The sequence below is a fragment of the Micromys minutus genome (assembly GCF_963924665.1).
Source record: "Micromys minutus genome assembly, chromosome: 22".
Taxonomy (NCBI): domain Eukaryota; kingdom Metazoa; phylum Chordata; class Mammalia; order Rodentia; family Muridae; genus Micromys; species Micromys minutus.
The window spans coordinates 17081780-17098603 of record NC_137957.1 but is presented as its reverse complement, the minus strand read 5'-3'; the positions used below and the strand labels follow the sequence as shown (position 1 = coordinate 17098603).

Below are 16824 nucleotides of genomic sequence, written 5' to 3'. Positions count from 1 at the left end.
CTGGCAGGGTCAGAATACGGGACCCTGGGAGGGAGGGGCTGGAGAAGTCTATGTCAGCAACCGGATGGAGAAGTGCCAAGCATGGAAGGAGAACAAGGTAAACATGCTGCCCGTGACACCAGTGACACGCTGCCACTGCCCGCTGACTCTGTGCGGTGGACCCATCCCCTAGCAACAAGAACAGCTTTACAATCGCAGCAGAGATGCCCCACAACTCAACCCACCATTATCTTCAAGCAGCTTGCTCATTTCACACCAACAGGTGATGCACAGACATCCCGGAGCCAGGCATGTCAGGCTGACCGAGGTGTCCGAGGAAGGGCCCCGTGGCGTACCCCAGGCTCACCTCCCGGATATTCTCCTTCACCCGGCTGTCAGAGGGATGCATGACTGCCCCCATCACCTTCATGTTGCCACACACAACCAGGGCTTCATCAGGTGCGTCTGTGTTGATTCCTACTCGCCCATGATAGATGACAGCGTCTGGAACCTGTCCTCGCTGCCACAGTGCGTCACTGTCATTTTCGAACTGCCCAGGGTTAGAGGCCTGGAGAAACACAGCAGCATGCTGCAATTAAAGTTCCAGTGGTAGGATGAGGTATCATGTGCATCTCAGAGCGAAGGAAAACTGTTCATCCGAGTCCTTCCTGAGACCCCCATACTGGGTAGAATACGCTGATACCAGCAAATCACACGGCGAGCCCAGGGGAGCCAGAGAGACAATGATAGGAGCTCTGCATGCCGTGACTAAGAACATTGAAGTGCTACGACATTTCTTAGAGGCTGAACCGTGTACTCAGTTGTACCACACAAACAACTTTGGAAGGTGAGGAAGGAGCACGATCTAAAAATGACTCTCTTTCATGTACATAATAACCGAAATTCATAACAAAAAACCTATACATTATTTAAAGCTCAAGTAAATAAAAATATCTTACATTTAACTATTCTTTTTATTTTTTAACCTCAAAACACATGCATCTGTCAAACAAGCAACAACACAGAGAGCTGATACACCTCAACTACTCCCTGAACACCTGTGGCGTTGTGGAACCTTGGCGGCTGCGTTTGTGTGAGCTTCTCCATGAAGCAATTCTATAAGTACTTTCATGCTCATTTTATTGACACTGTCTCTCTGAAAGGATAATAAATTGCCCAAGAGCTACAGCTAGCGCAGCGTTTCCTCTGTTACAAAGTAACAACTCTTAGGCTCTTTCCCAGGTGGCTTAGAAGCAGCACCAGCAAACCCTTACAAACAATCCAAAGGAAAACTACAATCAACGCTTTGTCAAAGAATTTCTACTGGGTTGTACTTTTTCCTCTCCACTCCACTGTAGCTGCGGACGTGTTTTCAAACACGGGGTCTCCAAATACCTCGAATTCCTCATGACAAAGCCTGTTACCTTTTTCTAAATGATATTCTGAGTGTGATTTTTCGTTTGCATCCCCTTGAAGAGAATCCATATTCATTAGGATTCTTGACACCTCAACAAACATCACTAACATGGGGACTTCCATTTTGCCTTTCCGGTATGCCTCGAATCTGGGTGCCATTTACCCCTGAGGATGGCTCAGGGTCCTCACAGTGATTTGCTCTTGAACACACACTGGGAGATCTAGAAACTGGAGTTGGGGGAGGGTAGAGGGTGGGGGGAGGCACACTGTTCACGAGACACTTTTTTTTTTTTGGTGAATGTTTTGCCACATGCATGTGTTATTCATTAAGAAAACAATAATAAACTAGAAAGAAGAAGCCACCAAGTTTAGCTCTTAGTTCGATTTCAACTGAAGAACTTTTGGAGCAACTCCGACCTCCTACTTTGTTTCTGCCCACTGAAAACCTGCGCCTCTTAGATGACCTAGCAACAGACTCTTAGCAGACAAAAGCAGTGGGAGAACACAAGCCAGCAGTTATAGACACTATTTTGTGTAAAGTCACTTCAACAAAAGCTTTCCTGCAAGATCCCCAGCCGGCTGGGTGTGAACAGTTGGCTTTGACTCAGTTCTGTGGTGAGCGATCAACACAGAAGCACGCCGGGGGATGCATTTTGCTCTCTGCTGAGCATAAGGAGCCACTTTAAGGAAGCAAAATGGGACGATGATGGATTCCTGCTCTTGCAAATGAGCCTTGGGATAATTCTTACCATGTTGGTAACTGGGTACTAGAGAAGCAGGTGTAAGTAGATTAAAAAACAAAAAAACAATTGCAATGTTTATATTTGTTTCAACAGATGAAACTAAATCCCTAAAACATGTTCACGTTAGTTCATCAAGGAACAGGCAATACTAAGAAGGGCTCATAATCTCAAATAAGAAATACTTATAAGATAAAAAATAATAATATTTATTTCCCCGGAACCTATGTCTTCATGTGTGAAAGCAACCTGTATTTCATGTTCTCCAGAATTATGAGCTTATATCCATATGAGGCCCAACAGTGGTTCCCGGATACCAAACACCAAACTGGTTTCTAAAATACTTTGAGTCTCGTGGAATCATACGTTTAGGGGGGAACTCAACATTCCTGTCTAAGTTATACGAAAATCAATGGGTTGTGAAACTTTAGGACAAATATTTATCTTTAGATACTAGTGTTATCCTTTGAAGAAGATTGATACGCCCATTTATTGTCTTTACCCATCTCCAGAGGTTATTGTGGGATTCAGTGAAATCATATGCGCATGAACAGTCTTCAGGATTAAGGATGAATCGACACCAATTCGTCCTCAACATAATTGGCTGGATGTGGCACTGGCTGCTTAACCTGTAACCACACAGCAACACAGCTGTGGAGTCACAGTTGTGTGGGACTCCCTTCTGCAAGAACACAATGCAAAGGGCACACACACACACACACACACACACACACTCAGGAGAGCAAATAGTATTAGAAGAGACTTGAGTCTGGAAGGAAAAAAAATCACAGGAATTTTTTGGTTTTGATTTTTTGTTTATGACTCTCAGCATAGACAAGGAGCTAACAGTAAAGCTTGTGCATCTTTTGAAAAGTTGTTAAAGCGGGTCCAGAGGTACTCTGACCCTTCATCTGCAGTCAGGAGCTTGTTGGAAATGCACATTTGTGGACATCCCTAGTCAATTAAAATAAAAACTCAGGACGTGGGCTTAGCTATTTGTATCTGTATAAGCTCCCCAGGGCGGGGTGTGTATATGTGTGTGTGTGTGTGTGTGTGTGTGTGTGTATGTGTGCGTGTGCCTGTGTGTTTGTATATATGTGTCTTTGTATGTATCTGTGTGTGTCTCTGTGTGTGTATGTCTGTGAGTGTGTGTCTCTGTGTGTGTCTGAGTGTGTATGTGTGTGTATGTGGCTGTGTGTGTGTATGTGTCTATGTGTGTGTGTGTGTGTATCTGTGTATGTATGTGTGTGTATGTGTCTGTGTGTGTGTCTGTGTGTGTGTCTATGTGTATGTTTGTGTGTGTATGTGTCTGTGTGTATGTGTGTGTATGTATCTGTATGTGTCTGTGTGTATGTGTGTGTATGTGTCTGTATGTGTGTGTGTATGTGTCTGTATGTGTTTGTATGTGTATGTGTGTGTGTACATGTGTCTGTGTGTGTGTGTGTGTGTGTGCGTGCGAGCACGTGTGCGATTGAGCATATGCGCCAGCCCACTGCCTTCGAGAACAACCCTTTGCCATCCGTACCCTTTCCAGTCTTACAGACACCACTGTCTCTGGTGTTAGTCTTCTACCTCAGAGTGGTTTATGGGAAAAGTAGGATTCCTCGAGGGTGGGGCCATTTCTATCTGTCTCAGAATGAAACAGGGAAAAAAATTGTGTTTCTTTTCCAAAGAAAGAAATTCCACAGTGGCTTTGAAAGGCAGACAAAAGTAATTGTCCCTCCCACTTGCCATACAGCTCCCTAAACTATCTCTAATTGAATATTTAAAAAGGAAGCAGAGCTGAGGAAAAGCCTGGTCAACACAGGGAACTCTGAAGGCACCCACTCCAAGACAGAGAACTAAGTCTGTGTATTGAAGACCTTAATTTACACTAAATTAGTCCACAGGAATTTAATATATTTCTAAGGATGTCATGGTTGACAAACCAGATTGGACAATGGCCAAACACTGGCCACCACTGTCCCTTTAAGAAGAACTTTGACAAAAGTGTCCTGGATACCTCCCAGAGGTTAGAGTCTTGGGGACAGTTTTCATCACATCACTTATAACAGAGACTAAAACCCTGATCTCCACCACTGAGGATGGTTTAGCACACACACACACACACACACACACACACACACACACACACAGAGAGAGAGAGAGAGAGAGAGAGAGAGAGATTCGGAGTTTCTCCTCATGGTCAAGCATGCGATGCCTTTAATTACTAAACCTTTCTTCTTGTCTTTTATTCTGGAGCTCAGACTGGCAGAACCAGGCCACACTTGACTCTTGGGTACAATGTGGTCTCGATCCATCACTATAGACCACACATAGATGTCCTTCTGGAGTGTGAAGTGCAGCAAAGACCAAGTGGGCATTTCTAAAACTCCCCGAATCAACAATCATGCCATCCCTTACATTTCTCCCTCACACCCCTCTCTCGGTCTATATATACATATATATAACATTATATATCATATATACATATATTGTTTATTTATGTATTTGTACATGTATAAGTATGTAATATGTTGTTATATATTATATATTGTGCATTACATATTATACATTTTAGACATTACATATTATATATACCTACATAAATACAACATACACACAGTGTTACAGTGTTAACTATTAAATGGACTGAGAAGTCCATTTCCACCCTCACGCCTGTGTTTCGGGGCAAGAATGAAACAGTGCCAGTAAGCTATCTGGAGGGCCCACGATACCGTTATCACTGGTCTCCTCGTTATTCTTAGGGTAAATTGGCGTCTCCTATTCTGATGCTACATGAGGGCGCTCTCTTTAACCCAGCTACTGTCTCCAAGGCACAATATGGTTTTAGAATTTAAAAACTGAGTAAGTAACGTGACACCTAATCTATACTGAGTGCAACTCAGTGTGTCGCATTCAGACTAAATGTGAATTTCACCGTTTGACCTCCCTGAGTTCAGTCCGTGAGACAATTATCTTTGTGTGGGATGAGGATCTGCAGGGTGTGTTGGTTAACAGCTTCCTGTTAATGGAGGTCAGGCGAGCCAGGCTCTCTTCCTCCCCTGGCTGCTTAGTGCTTAGGGTGCTGCCAGCCTAGATGGGGGGGGGGGACCCTGTTGCCATGTAAATTATTCAAAGAACACAGGTGACTAACAGAGTGTGTGTCCCAAGCACTATGCACACAGCTCGGACAGCCCTGCCAGGCCCGCTAGTCCATGTTGAAGTAGAAAGATGGTATTTCTGTCCTCATTCCTTCTGAGAAGTCAGAAACAGGGAGCAACCTAATTTCTGGACTGGAATTCAGATCATATTTGTTGGCGCAGCAAAGCAATTCATATTAGATCAAATGAGATGCCCAGCATGGCTTTGACTCCAGGAGGGGGCGTCTATGGGAGGACTGGAGAGATACCTCTGTGATTAGCTGCCTGGTTTTGCCTCAGAAGAGTCTCACTGGTGCACGGTTAAGTCAGAAACAGCCCGAGTGTAAACAGTTGGCTTTCATGCAAGCATTTTACTTCATTTCTGTCATTGCTTCCCCTCCAGTGAGATTTCTAGGAGTAACTGAAGGGTTTCCACGAGTAGGCAGAGGACCATGTTTAATTAACATAAGTACAGAGAGTCCTTTGTTTCAGAACAGCTTGAGGCAGGCAAGAAGAAACTCCACTTTCCAAAAGGATGCAGATGTGTGTCCTCAGCGCCTCGATTGGTAGTGGTGAATGTAGGCACGGTGAATGGTGCTCCCTTCTGGAGTGTGATCCTACCTATGTAGCTCTCAAAGGCCTGCGAAAGCACAGTCTCACCAAAGACTGTGGTGCCTGGGGAACCTACAGCCTCCTGCAACACTCTCCGAGGCAGCCAGTCTGGCCCCATAGCTGTGGTTGCAGCTGCTAGTAGCTTAATGTCCTCACAGCCGCTGAGACACCATCCACAGCTGTAGCCACTCAGCAAATGGGTCCAGATGCCCTGGGGTCAGCAATCACTTTGGGACACAGAAAAACCTTCCTGGTACTTTCTTCACTTGGCAAGCCTAGATCAGAGAGAGCTGGGCTCTGGCCGACTCCATGATTTAGGAGCCGAGTGATCCCACACAAGTTGGCCTCTCAAACCTCTTTCCTCTGGGCAATGAGAATACTCACAAAATAAAAATGTATAAAGTGGTACCGTGTGTAGATGTTTGACCAGTGCCTCCAACCGAGCATCAACATCAGGATTTCCCAGACGCGGCACCGTGGCATTTGGGGAGGGAACACTCCGGTGGGAGTGTTTCCCCGTGTATTGTAAAGTATTGCACATCTCTATTCTCCATGATCTTGGTTGAGAGCTACTGTATAAAAACCAACATGACAGTTTCTGCTACCGTCATTACCAGCAACAGTTAGGAAATAATACAGCTCAAGTCGATGTCGCTGACAATTCAGCTTCTTCCTACAAGGGAGAAAAGTGTGTGTGGTCCAGAAAAGCAGAGAGCTGAACTTACCCTTACAATGATCCTTTCAGAGATGTGGGCAGCCAACAGGTAGAACTGGTCTTGGTTAGCAGCGTACAATCCGACCACCAACATGAAGTATCTAGTTCAGAAACAGCAGACTTGTGGGGGCATAGCAAAGAACAGAGATACAATGTGTACGACTAAATAGCTTCAGACATGTCCCCAACAGCCAACAGCGAGCTCAGCCAGAAGACTTCACGGATGTCCAGACTGCCTTCCCTTCCGACCTCGGTGGTGCTCCCGGGAATCAGAACAGGGATTGTCTGACTGTCCCAGATGTGTCCCAGATGTGTCTGTGATTCGGCTCCCTGGGGAGAGCCCTAAGAGCTGGGCTCAGTCCACCCCTGGGGACTCACCCACACCTCACTCAGGAGCATCACCGAAGCACTATTGACAAACACGGGACAAAGCCGCCAGGGTCCCCGCGCCCACAACTATAAAGCCACAAATCTTGGGCCTTAAAGGAGGAGTGTTAGAGGATATGCCCTTCATATTGGTTCTGTCCCATCCCGACCTGCCCCAGGTACCCACCATTTTCAATTTTCTCAGGCCTTACTGTAGCTGAAGACTTGGACCTCCCTCTAACCCTCCCAAAGCAAATCTCATCCCAGGTACTTGAATATCTTCCTCCCATCAGAGAGACAATCTAAAGGCTATGGTTATTCTTGACGGTTAATGGACAATCTTAATGTTATTTCTCGGGAGTCAGGACAAAAGCTCTTCATGACATGTTCCCCCCCAGGGATGCAGAAATGATGGCTCGTGGGTTAAGAACACTCATTGTTCTTACAGAGGAGCAAGGTTCAGTTCCCAGCATCCACAGTGGTTTACAACCGTCCATAGCTACAGTACCAGGGAGGCCAACGTCCTCCTCTGACCACCATGAGCGCATGGTACACCTATATACATGCAGGAAAAACATCCATTCCCATAAAGTAAATCTGGAGGAGGAAAGAAAATGAAACTTGCCCAGACTGTGCCTCCTTGCTCTTTGCAGAATTACAGCCTAAGAAAAGGACCAAAGTCTGGGAGGTGATTGCTCATGACCTTAATCCTAGCTTTCGGGAGACAGAGGTAGGCAGATCTCTGAGTTACAGGCTGGCCAGGTCTACAGAGTGAGTTCCAGAACCACCATGACTACACAGAGAAACCCTGTCTCAAAACCCACAAAAGGATCAAAGAGAAGCCAGGAGACACGCACACCCAGATTTGGCTGTGAATCTCAGGCGGGGGACTGGGAGATATTTCCCTCTTCCAGAGACAAAAGTCTTTCTCTTGGGCACCGGAGCTCTGAGGTTGGTGGTAGGCCTTTAGCCTGAACATGGCTTGTTCCTGTGGCTGGGATCCTAACTCCTGGGCCGCTCCAGAACCCCTCACCTCTGCATTCCAGTTTCTAGATAATGCGAATGCTCTCCTTGCACTTAATCAAACCACTGTTAATAACGGTTGCTTCCATTGTCATTAACGTTCACAGACGACTCAGTTCACCTCCATTGCTTAAGATCCCCCAAAATATACTGGAGCAAGAATGGTTCTTGCACCCACTTGACAGTATAGGAAATGGATTATAGATCAGACCAGGAGCGTTGGAGGTAGTGTGGCTGCAGACAGAAATTAATTTTAGAGAGGTTAAGCCACACACCTAAGGTCACTGAGCTAGCAAGTACGTGTCACGTCTAAACTCAGTCCAACTCAACACCAAAGCATATGTCCTGAAACCAGTGGGTCTCAACTTTGAGCCCATGACAGAACCACCCAGAGGTTTGTTGAACTATGGCTGGCTAAGCTTACTTGCCAACACTTGAGTCATCAGATCTTAGTGTGACTTGAGAACTGATATTTCCAAATGTCACCAGGTAGCAGCCATCTCTGCCGGTCCTGGGACAGGCCTCGAAAGGATACAGGTGGACATTATGAAGGGGCTTTCCCTTGTCATTTCTTCTTCTTTTCCTTTTTATTTTTCCCCATACTTCTCCTTTTGGTTTTGGAAATAAGGTCTCCCAACATAGCTCAGGTTAGCCTTGAACTCAAAGATCCTCCTGCCTCTGACTCCCACATGCTGGAATTGCAGGTGTATAAATTTGGAATTGCCTGGCTTTTCATCTGTTAAAAAGGTGGGGGTGGGCTTTCAGGACCAGCACACAGATTTGGTGGGTGCAGTCAGTTCTGCACCCAAGAGCAATGGGCAGAACAAGTGGGTACCCATCTAGAGAAGACTGGGCATTGCTGGGAGTGAGGACGGGAGAACCAAGGTATCTGGGTAAATGAGATACATTAATAAGCCAAGTCGGAGAAGGGAGGAGAGCCCCGAGTCTGGCTGGGTGGCCCAAAGGATCACAGGAAGACTGGAGGCCACGTCCTGCTAGGTCACGTGTGCGGCCGCTCTCATTCACGGTCCTCAGGTACCTCTGATCAGGATTGGGCTTCCCCTTCTTTCTCATGTTGTTTGCTGTGGTTTCACTGAAGTGTAATCGTCCCAGGGTCACTTTGGTAACCTGGTCAGTCAGGAGGTCGACTCTAAAACAACGGAAGTATCGAGAGACATAAGAGATCAGCGCTTGGTCACGTCTAAGCTGCTGAGACCCCTGGATGTTTGGTCCACAGCACGGGTGGGAGTGTCCACCAAGGAAGTCCACAGAACGACTCCTTGTTAGCAGAAGCGAGGCTTCCGGTTTCAACCCAAAAACCACAACAACACAACAAACTCAGCATGTCCCAAACAGTTTCTGTCCTCTCCACAGTGGGAGGAAAGATACTCTCATAGTCTCTGCGCTGATGCTATAACTCTCCGCTCCTCACAGATCACTTCTTTTCTTCCTGAACACTCTGGCTTTTTCTTCACGTAGATGACCTCCAATAGCCTAGCTACAGAAAGGAGCATCCCTCCATGAAAGGCCATGCAGCCTATCCGAGCGAGGGAAAGCCCCACGCACCAGGTCACGTGCTTGCTCCTGTATCTGGACTCCATAGCAGTTTGTATGACCTGCTCTGTCTAGGCTGAAAAACCATCCTACCCCAAATAGGCTTGACTGCAGTTAGCGTAAGCTACCTCATCTGTATCGTGGCCAAATAAGCCAAGAAACAGCTCCCACCACATGCCATTCTAGAGAGAGGACTCCGGTTCTTCAGTTCACTATTGCTGTGAGTATTATGAGAGCCAGCTTTCAGCCCAGCATATGTCAAGGTGACCAGAAATACACAGAGAAATGAGCTGTATACACTCATAGAAAGGAAACCTCGAGGTTAGTTAGACCCAAATTGGGCTGATCTAGATTAAAAATTAAAATACCGAGCTATGTTCTATCTCAAGGAATCAAATGGTTATTAAGTCTACCCGTTATCAAAGCGTCTAAGAAGAGTGGTAAATTTTTCAGGTGGACCTTTTCATAACAGTTTTTTTTTTTTTGCAATTACCTCAAAGCTTTTTTTTTATTGATAAACAAGTATTTATGATACTAGCATCCCGTTATGCATGGAGGGACCCATGGCTCCAGTCATATGTAGCAGAGGACAGACTTCCTGGCATCAGTGGGAGAGGAGGGCCTTGGTCCTGTGGAGGCTCGATGCCCCAGTGTAGGGGAGATGCTAGAGAGATGAGGTGGGAGTGGGTGGGTGGATTGAGGAGCATCCTCACAGAGGCAAAAGGGAGGGGCCGTGGGATGAGGGGCTTGTGGGTGGTGGTGGGGACCGGAAAGGGGCATATCACTTGAAATGTATGAATGAAATGATTAATAATAAATAAAAATAAAATGCTAATTAAGTAGCAAAAGGAAAAAGAAAAAAATATACTATCAGTCTTCTTCTCTAAACCTTCACCGAGACATTCAGAAAAGAACATCTTACTTAACAGGATCAAAGGTCTTTTTGCTTCTATCTGCTTGGGACTGTTCAATAGCAATCACTTGGTTGGTGGCTTCCACCTGTACGGAAAAACAACAACAAAAAAGTAAATCAATTACTTAATAGATTGGTTAACATACTAAAATAGTGTCCATTACTAGAAAAATGTTTAGATGCCTAAATCCTTTGCCAGGGTACCAGGTGGAAGCTCTGAATTCTGAACTGCCATGTTAGATTAGACAACAGGCACTGTCAGCAGTGTGCCACAGAGAGATACCTGTTGGGGGAGTGTCTTGGCCACAGAAGTAAATGATGAATGAAATACAGAGTGTGCTATTAAAAGACCAAAATGTCAGAAGCGAGAATGAATACAAATAAAAAATAAACTAAACAAGACCAAGACAACTCAGAGAATCCATCCATCCATCCATCCATCCATTCATTCATTTACTATTTAGTGAGCAGCTATTATGTGCCAGGCACTGCAGTAGGCATTCAGATAAGTGAACAAAGCAGCCGATACTCTTACTATTGCCCTTTCCTTTCTAAAAGAGAAAATGTGAGTAAAGTTGGAAATGGGCAAGATTAATGCACTTGGATGCACATATGAGAATACAGAGATTCCATTAATATGTGCAATTAATACATAGAGTATAACTGTTAAAGGAATAAGAATCACTCGGCCTAGTGGTGCAGGCCTATAATGGTAGGTACTTAGGAAGATCATCTAGTTCATGCTTGCCTGGGTGACAAGTGAATTCAGGAACGGCTTGGGAAACTTAGTAAAATCATGTGTCAGAACAAAAAGCAAAAATAAGCCCAGTGATAGAGTACTTGCCTAGTTACCCATGAGCCCATCAATTTGATCTCCACTAACATACACATACATGTAAGTGCAAACACACACACACACACACACACACACACACGCACGCACGCACACACACGCTCCTGTCCGCCCAGTGATAGAGTACTTGCCTAGTTACCCATGAGCCCATCAATTTGATCTCCACTAACATACAAGTAAGTGCAAACACACACACACACACACACACACACACACACTCCTGTTCTGGCAGAACTTAAGTTCTAATGTGAAGAAACAATGATTTGGCGTATAAGTAAAAAGTGGCATGGTTAGTAATCCTACAGCTGCCGCACCCTGTGCTGTGAACGGTGCCGGCACAGTGCTCCGGTACACAGCACACGGGCACTCACACACACCAGCATTTTCACAGTGGTCAGACACATTGTCTCCACCATCAGGAAAACGTGTTTGGCTGTTGGGACTTATTTGCTTGTTTGTTTGCATAGAATGGTTGCTGCTGATTCATTTCAAGAGTTCACTCGGGAACAAAAGTGAGCGGTAGATACAGCATCAGGCAACATTTTAGAAGACGCCATGCCTAGGACCAGCTTCCCCATTAACATAAAATATGTATGTAATGGACATCACATCTCCTACGGGGCTGGATAGGAGAAGACAGTTTGATATGCCTTTGACTGCTCTCAAACCGTACTGTGTGCACCGTAGAAGGGACTCAGCTGAGCTGTTAATGGCTGCCAGAAGGGACATGTCCCAGCCAGACTAACCAAGTTGCAGATGTGTGACCCAAATAAATGAATGCTGCTATCTCTAAGCCTCTAGTGTTTGACATAAAGATTATGTAGCATGGTTAAAGCAACTCTGTCATTGCTATCCTAGATGAATCATGGAACACCACCGGGCCTCAGTGTTAAACTATAGAGACAGGGTGTTCACGTAAGTAATGGTTCTTTAGCTCCTGAAGTTAAAGAACACCTTGAGGACTGGGTTGAGACTGAACTCATTCCCTGTGCCCATCCACCAGCATCAAAATTAAGATGGCTGTGAGCAAATGCGCTGACACAAGTACAGCTGACACCCTGGAAACTAAAAGCCACAGCTTGAGGGGATGTAGCACCGGGTTTAGGGCTCACCCCTGAGGAAATGTCAGATCCTGCTTCCTAGGACTTGAACCTTTATTGGCCCCCCGAGATGTGACTGGTAAGTCATAGAGGCAGTGAGCCACCCTTCTCTGCCTGACAGCAGACAAGAGATGCTTTGTCATGGCCACATCTGACCACGGCAGAATTTTACTCTGAATAAATTACTGTTATTAATTTATTAGCGCCACTAAGGTTTGAGGTTAGAATTATGGAATAATAGATAACTAGAATGCTTAAGAAATATTGATGAAAGGAGATTAAGTGAATAAAAAGCCTACCTTAACTCCGAAAGCTTTCAAGTAAAACTTTTCTATTGGCTTTAGGCCCATTTGGGTCTTAACAAACTTCGGACTTCCCCAGACTTGGATGTGGACGGTTATCTGAAAATGGTTCTTCTTTTGACAGACAAAAGCTTCATCTACTGGCGAGAAAGTGAACCCTTTGTCTGTCACAACCTGATAGCCCACGTCAGGCCTGAAAGAAGAATCAAGAATCCAGTTGCACAGCGTCGTCCTTTGTCCAGGATAATAGCATCGTTATAAGCCCGTCTAGAAAGCCCATTGTGCAAAGTGCCCTTTGCCACATTTATCCAATCAAGTTCCTGCATTTTTACTGCAGAAGTGAAAATGATCTTTCAGAGCACACCGGCCTTCTTATCTCCTTACAAGGGTGCGGTAGGAATTTTGCTGAATGGAAGCGTGGTTTCTCTGGATTTCATCCCCTGGGTGGTTTCTAAATGTTTGGTTTGACTCCACACCATACGCTAGAAACGGGGTGCTGGAAGCTGAGAAGACACCACCTCCCTCAGAATGATCTGGAGTACACTTCATGTCCCCCCTTTGGAAAAGGAGCTTCTAAATTTCGCGGGCACCTCAGCTACTCGGGTGAAAGAATGTTCAGCCCTCTGATGGTGAGAAAGCAGACTGCTCAGAACCGACAGGGGCAACCCTGGAGCAAATGACCCAGAGTCAGCTGTTGTACTGGTTGCTAACTTTCTCCCTAGAATATTCTCTTTCCCCTTCCATCCTTCCGGTCTGAAAACCACCACAAGGCTTTCTTCTGCATGAAGGGCTGGGGTGGTGAGAGGGCGGGTAGTCAGGATTTTGCTTTATTTGGTAGTTCCAATAGCGATGCTCTGTCTATAACATGATTATAAAAGTACCCTTAAGTGTTAATAGGAGAGGGAGCTGAAGAGCTGCGTCAGCAGTCTGGACTACTGCTCTTCCAGGCGATTTGAGTTCAGGCCCCAGCACTCACTTTGGGCAGCTCACACCCATGTGGAATCCCAGCTCCAGAATCCAACCCCTTTTTCCTTCAAGCCATGTATGTGCACAGACCCACATATAGACATATGATTAACAAAAGAAATCTTTTTCAATATTAGTAAAATAGACACATCATTAAGTAGACACAAAAATGTAAATGTAAAAACTTTCTTGGTGAGATTTTCCTGTTCAAGGAAAATGTGGAATGTGATCTTTAACTCATCAAGGCTCCTAAGAAAGGACGTTTTATTTACAAAAGCAGTTTCTTCTCAGAGGCAGGAGTGAGAGCAAGTGGGTACCCACTGGTCTCGTTTGAGGCTCCCTGCCTCCCTCGGCAAAGGCGGCTGCTGCTATCACAAAAGCACAGACCTTGGAAATGTTGCTCTAATCCCCAAAGCAGAAACCTCGTGGGAGAGGAACGTCCATGTTCTTTGTGAGCTGAGTTCCTGCTAATGAGTCCTGTCCCTGCATCATTGACACCTTCCAATAACCAGTCAAAGACCTGGCCAAATGCAGTGATCACCAGCAGCAAAGGATACGCCACTGAACAAAGAATTTGACAAAGACTTTGTGCCTTATGCTGTCTGGGAACTTGATATTGACTCTGGTTTCCACAATCAGACTTCAAATGTTCTTCTTGTGTTGTGGGTCAGAACCCAACACAGGGGCCATACAACTGAATGGGCAAAATCCCGGTGACAAAAAACATTTGGTAACAGTACAAGTAAAAAAAAAAAATGGATACACGGTGGCCAGAAGTTAATTAAAATCAATGAGTCCATAGCGTTCCTGGCTGCGTCGCTGCATGCTGTGTATGATGTGGCTGTACCCTTAGTTCTGAACAGACGTGTTGTAGTATGTACACCATCATACCTACAAGGCCAATGATGGCTACCTGAAACACAGCTCACATCCCAAACTGTTGCATGAACTGTGGCCTTTCTACCATCTGTACAAACTCTTTCATTCCTCAGAAAGATTAAAAAGTTGATGACAAATTTAAAAAAAAAAATTTCCTATCACAAATACTCAGCATGTAAGGATCAAACAGGTTAGCTTATCTTTGGATTGAAATGTGTTTGAATATTTGATTTTTAAAAATTGCTGTTTGAGCTGTCAACTGGAGTTTCAATTAAAAAATTCATTATACGCATTTTGGCTTAGGGTTGGTGTAGAATTGCCAACAGTTTCTGAAATGTCTTTAAATATACCTTTCAGAGTTTTATACTATATAGTCATGTGAATCAATGTTCTCAGCATTAACAACAACAAAACCAAAAACATCTATCAACGCTGAAAAACACTGAAGTTATTCCATGTCTTACAGTATCAAATATTGAGCCAAGATTTAATTATTTATGTAAAAGTTAACAAGCACACCCATCTTGTTAGTGTACGAATTCATTTCTCTTTTTTAAATGGTGAGATTATATTTATTCCAAAGAATTGTTGTTCAAATGTTTTGTGTACTTTCCCAGGGTCATTTAACAATTGCTCCAGTGAAAGGGTGGTGAGAAGTCCAAGGCTAAAGGCTAGATGGTTAAAGTTATATTAACTAAAGGTGAATGGTTAAAGTTATGCTGACTTATTGTGGATAATTATAACTGTCTTGGTGAAAAAGGAAGATTTTTACAATGTTTCATACTTCTCTTGTCAAAAAAATCAAAAACCAAAGCAAAACAAAAACCCTGAAAGCAGAGGCCTTACAGCCAGACAAGCATTGGACCGAGCAGCAGAACATCTGTACGCAGGACGTCTGTACGCAGGACGTCTGTACGCAGGACGTCTGTACGCAGGACGTCTGTGCGCAGGACGTCTGCACGCAGGACGTCTGTACGCAGGACGGGAAGGAACAATGAGAACTGAACTGAATTGTCCTGAACTGCGACAATCTCCGGCTAAACATTCATTCCATTTACTGCACAAAGGCAACTCTTCTTGTGATATCAAAATGACATGAATCCAACTGAACTTGCTTTGCAAACGCTCTCTGTCACATATGCTTGAAACATTCGGGAAGGGAAGGGTTAGTAAGTGTTCCTTCCTAACTGACTCACCTGGAGGTAACTAGGGGAACAATATTTTTTTGTAACAAATTAAACATTTTTTACCTATAAACAAAGAAATGATTTTCTGTTTCAATGACTTGAATAGTCAAATCAAGAGAGCTTGAATTATCATCTCAGTGAATGTTGCTTTTCTGTTTAGAAAAAGTGAATGTTGGCTAAGTATTCAAAATAAGTGTGCTTCTGTGCCTTTGAGTTCACTCCATCCGTGTTCTCCTTTTTTCCCAGGTCAGTGGAGCACAGACAGGCTTTTGAAATAGACTGGTGTGTGTGTGTGTGTGTGTGTGTGTGTGTGTGCGCGCGTGCGCGCGCACGCACCTATATGTACACATGCATGTGAGTGTGTATGTGTGTGTGCATGTGTCTGTGCAAGTGTGTGTGAGTGCATAGGTATATGTATGTGTGCCTGTGCACATGTATGTGTGTATACCTGTGTGGGTATATGCATGTATATATGTGTGCATATGCTCAGATGCGCGCGCGTGTCTGTGTGTGTCTGTGTGTGTGTCTGACTGCAGGCTCTAGAGCACCAGCATAGTAGGGGTCAGATGGTTCTCTCCTGCCATCTTGTGGGTCCTAGGCATGGATCTCAGACCCGTGCACGGATGCTTCTACACACTAAACCTCACAGAAACATGTTTTAAGTCTCTTCTAGTGGTAGGGGGAGAACACTTACCTTTTTAAAGTTCACCAACTCAGATGCACGGAGATAGGAAGGTCTTTTACTAACACATACTTTGCATTCGACAGTTTCATGCTTCAGACAGAACATGACATGTTTTCCAAAAGATAATCAAGGGAGGGCCAACCCAGAAGCAAGGCCTAGAAGCTTTCCTTTTGTTTTCTAATTCATAGACCCAGACACAGCCATGACATGTCATCGAAATTAGCTTCTCTCATACCTAATACACACAACTCCCCCCACCCTTTGACTCCACAGGCTTGGCCTCAAGAAAAGCTTTTATCTCCTAACCTTCCCCAAGATAACTGTTCTGGAGATAAGCCTTTGCACTTGGAAGATGCCAAAAAGACCCTCAAATGTACTGCCCAGTATTTCTCACCTTATGGTGTATTTGTTA

At 44.7% G+C, this 16824-nt stretch overlaps 1 protein-coding gene across 1 annotated transcript in view; it reads right to left on the bottom strand.

Moving 5' to 3' along the window:
- MYRFL (myelin regulatory factor like) overlaps window positions 1-16824 on the bottom strand; it is a gene marked incomplete at both ends in the record, with an annotated part of 113330 nt that overhangs the window by 40612 nt on the left and 55894 nt on the right. Inside the window, 5 exons of the mRNA XM_080935346.1 lie at window positions 347-547; window positions 6595-6685; window positions 9013-9123; window positions 10450-10526; window positions 12693-12888. Coding sequence (XP_080791472.1) covers window positions 347-547; window positions 6595-6685; window positions 9013-9123; window positions 10450-10526; window positions 12693-12888 — 676 coding nt within the window. The remainder of the gene's footprint in view (window positions 1-346; window positions 548-6594; window positions 6686-9012; window positions 9124-10449; window positions 10527-12692; window positions 12889-16824) is intronic.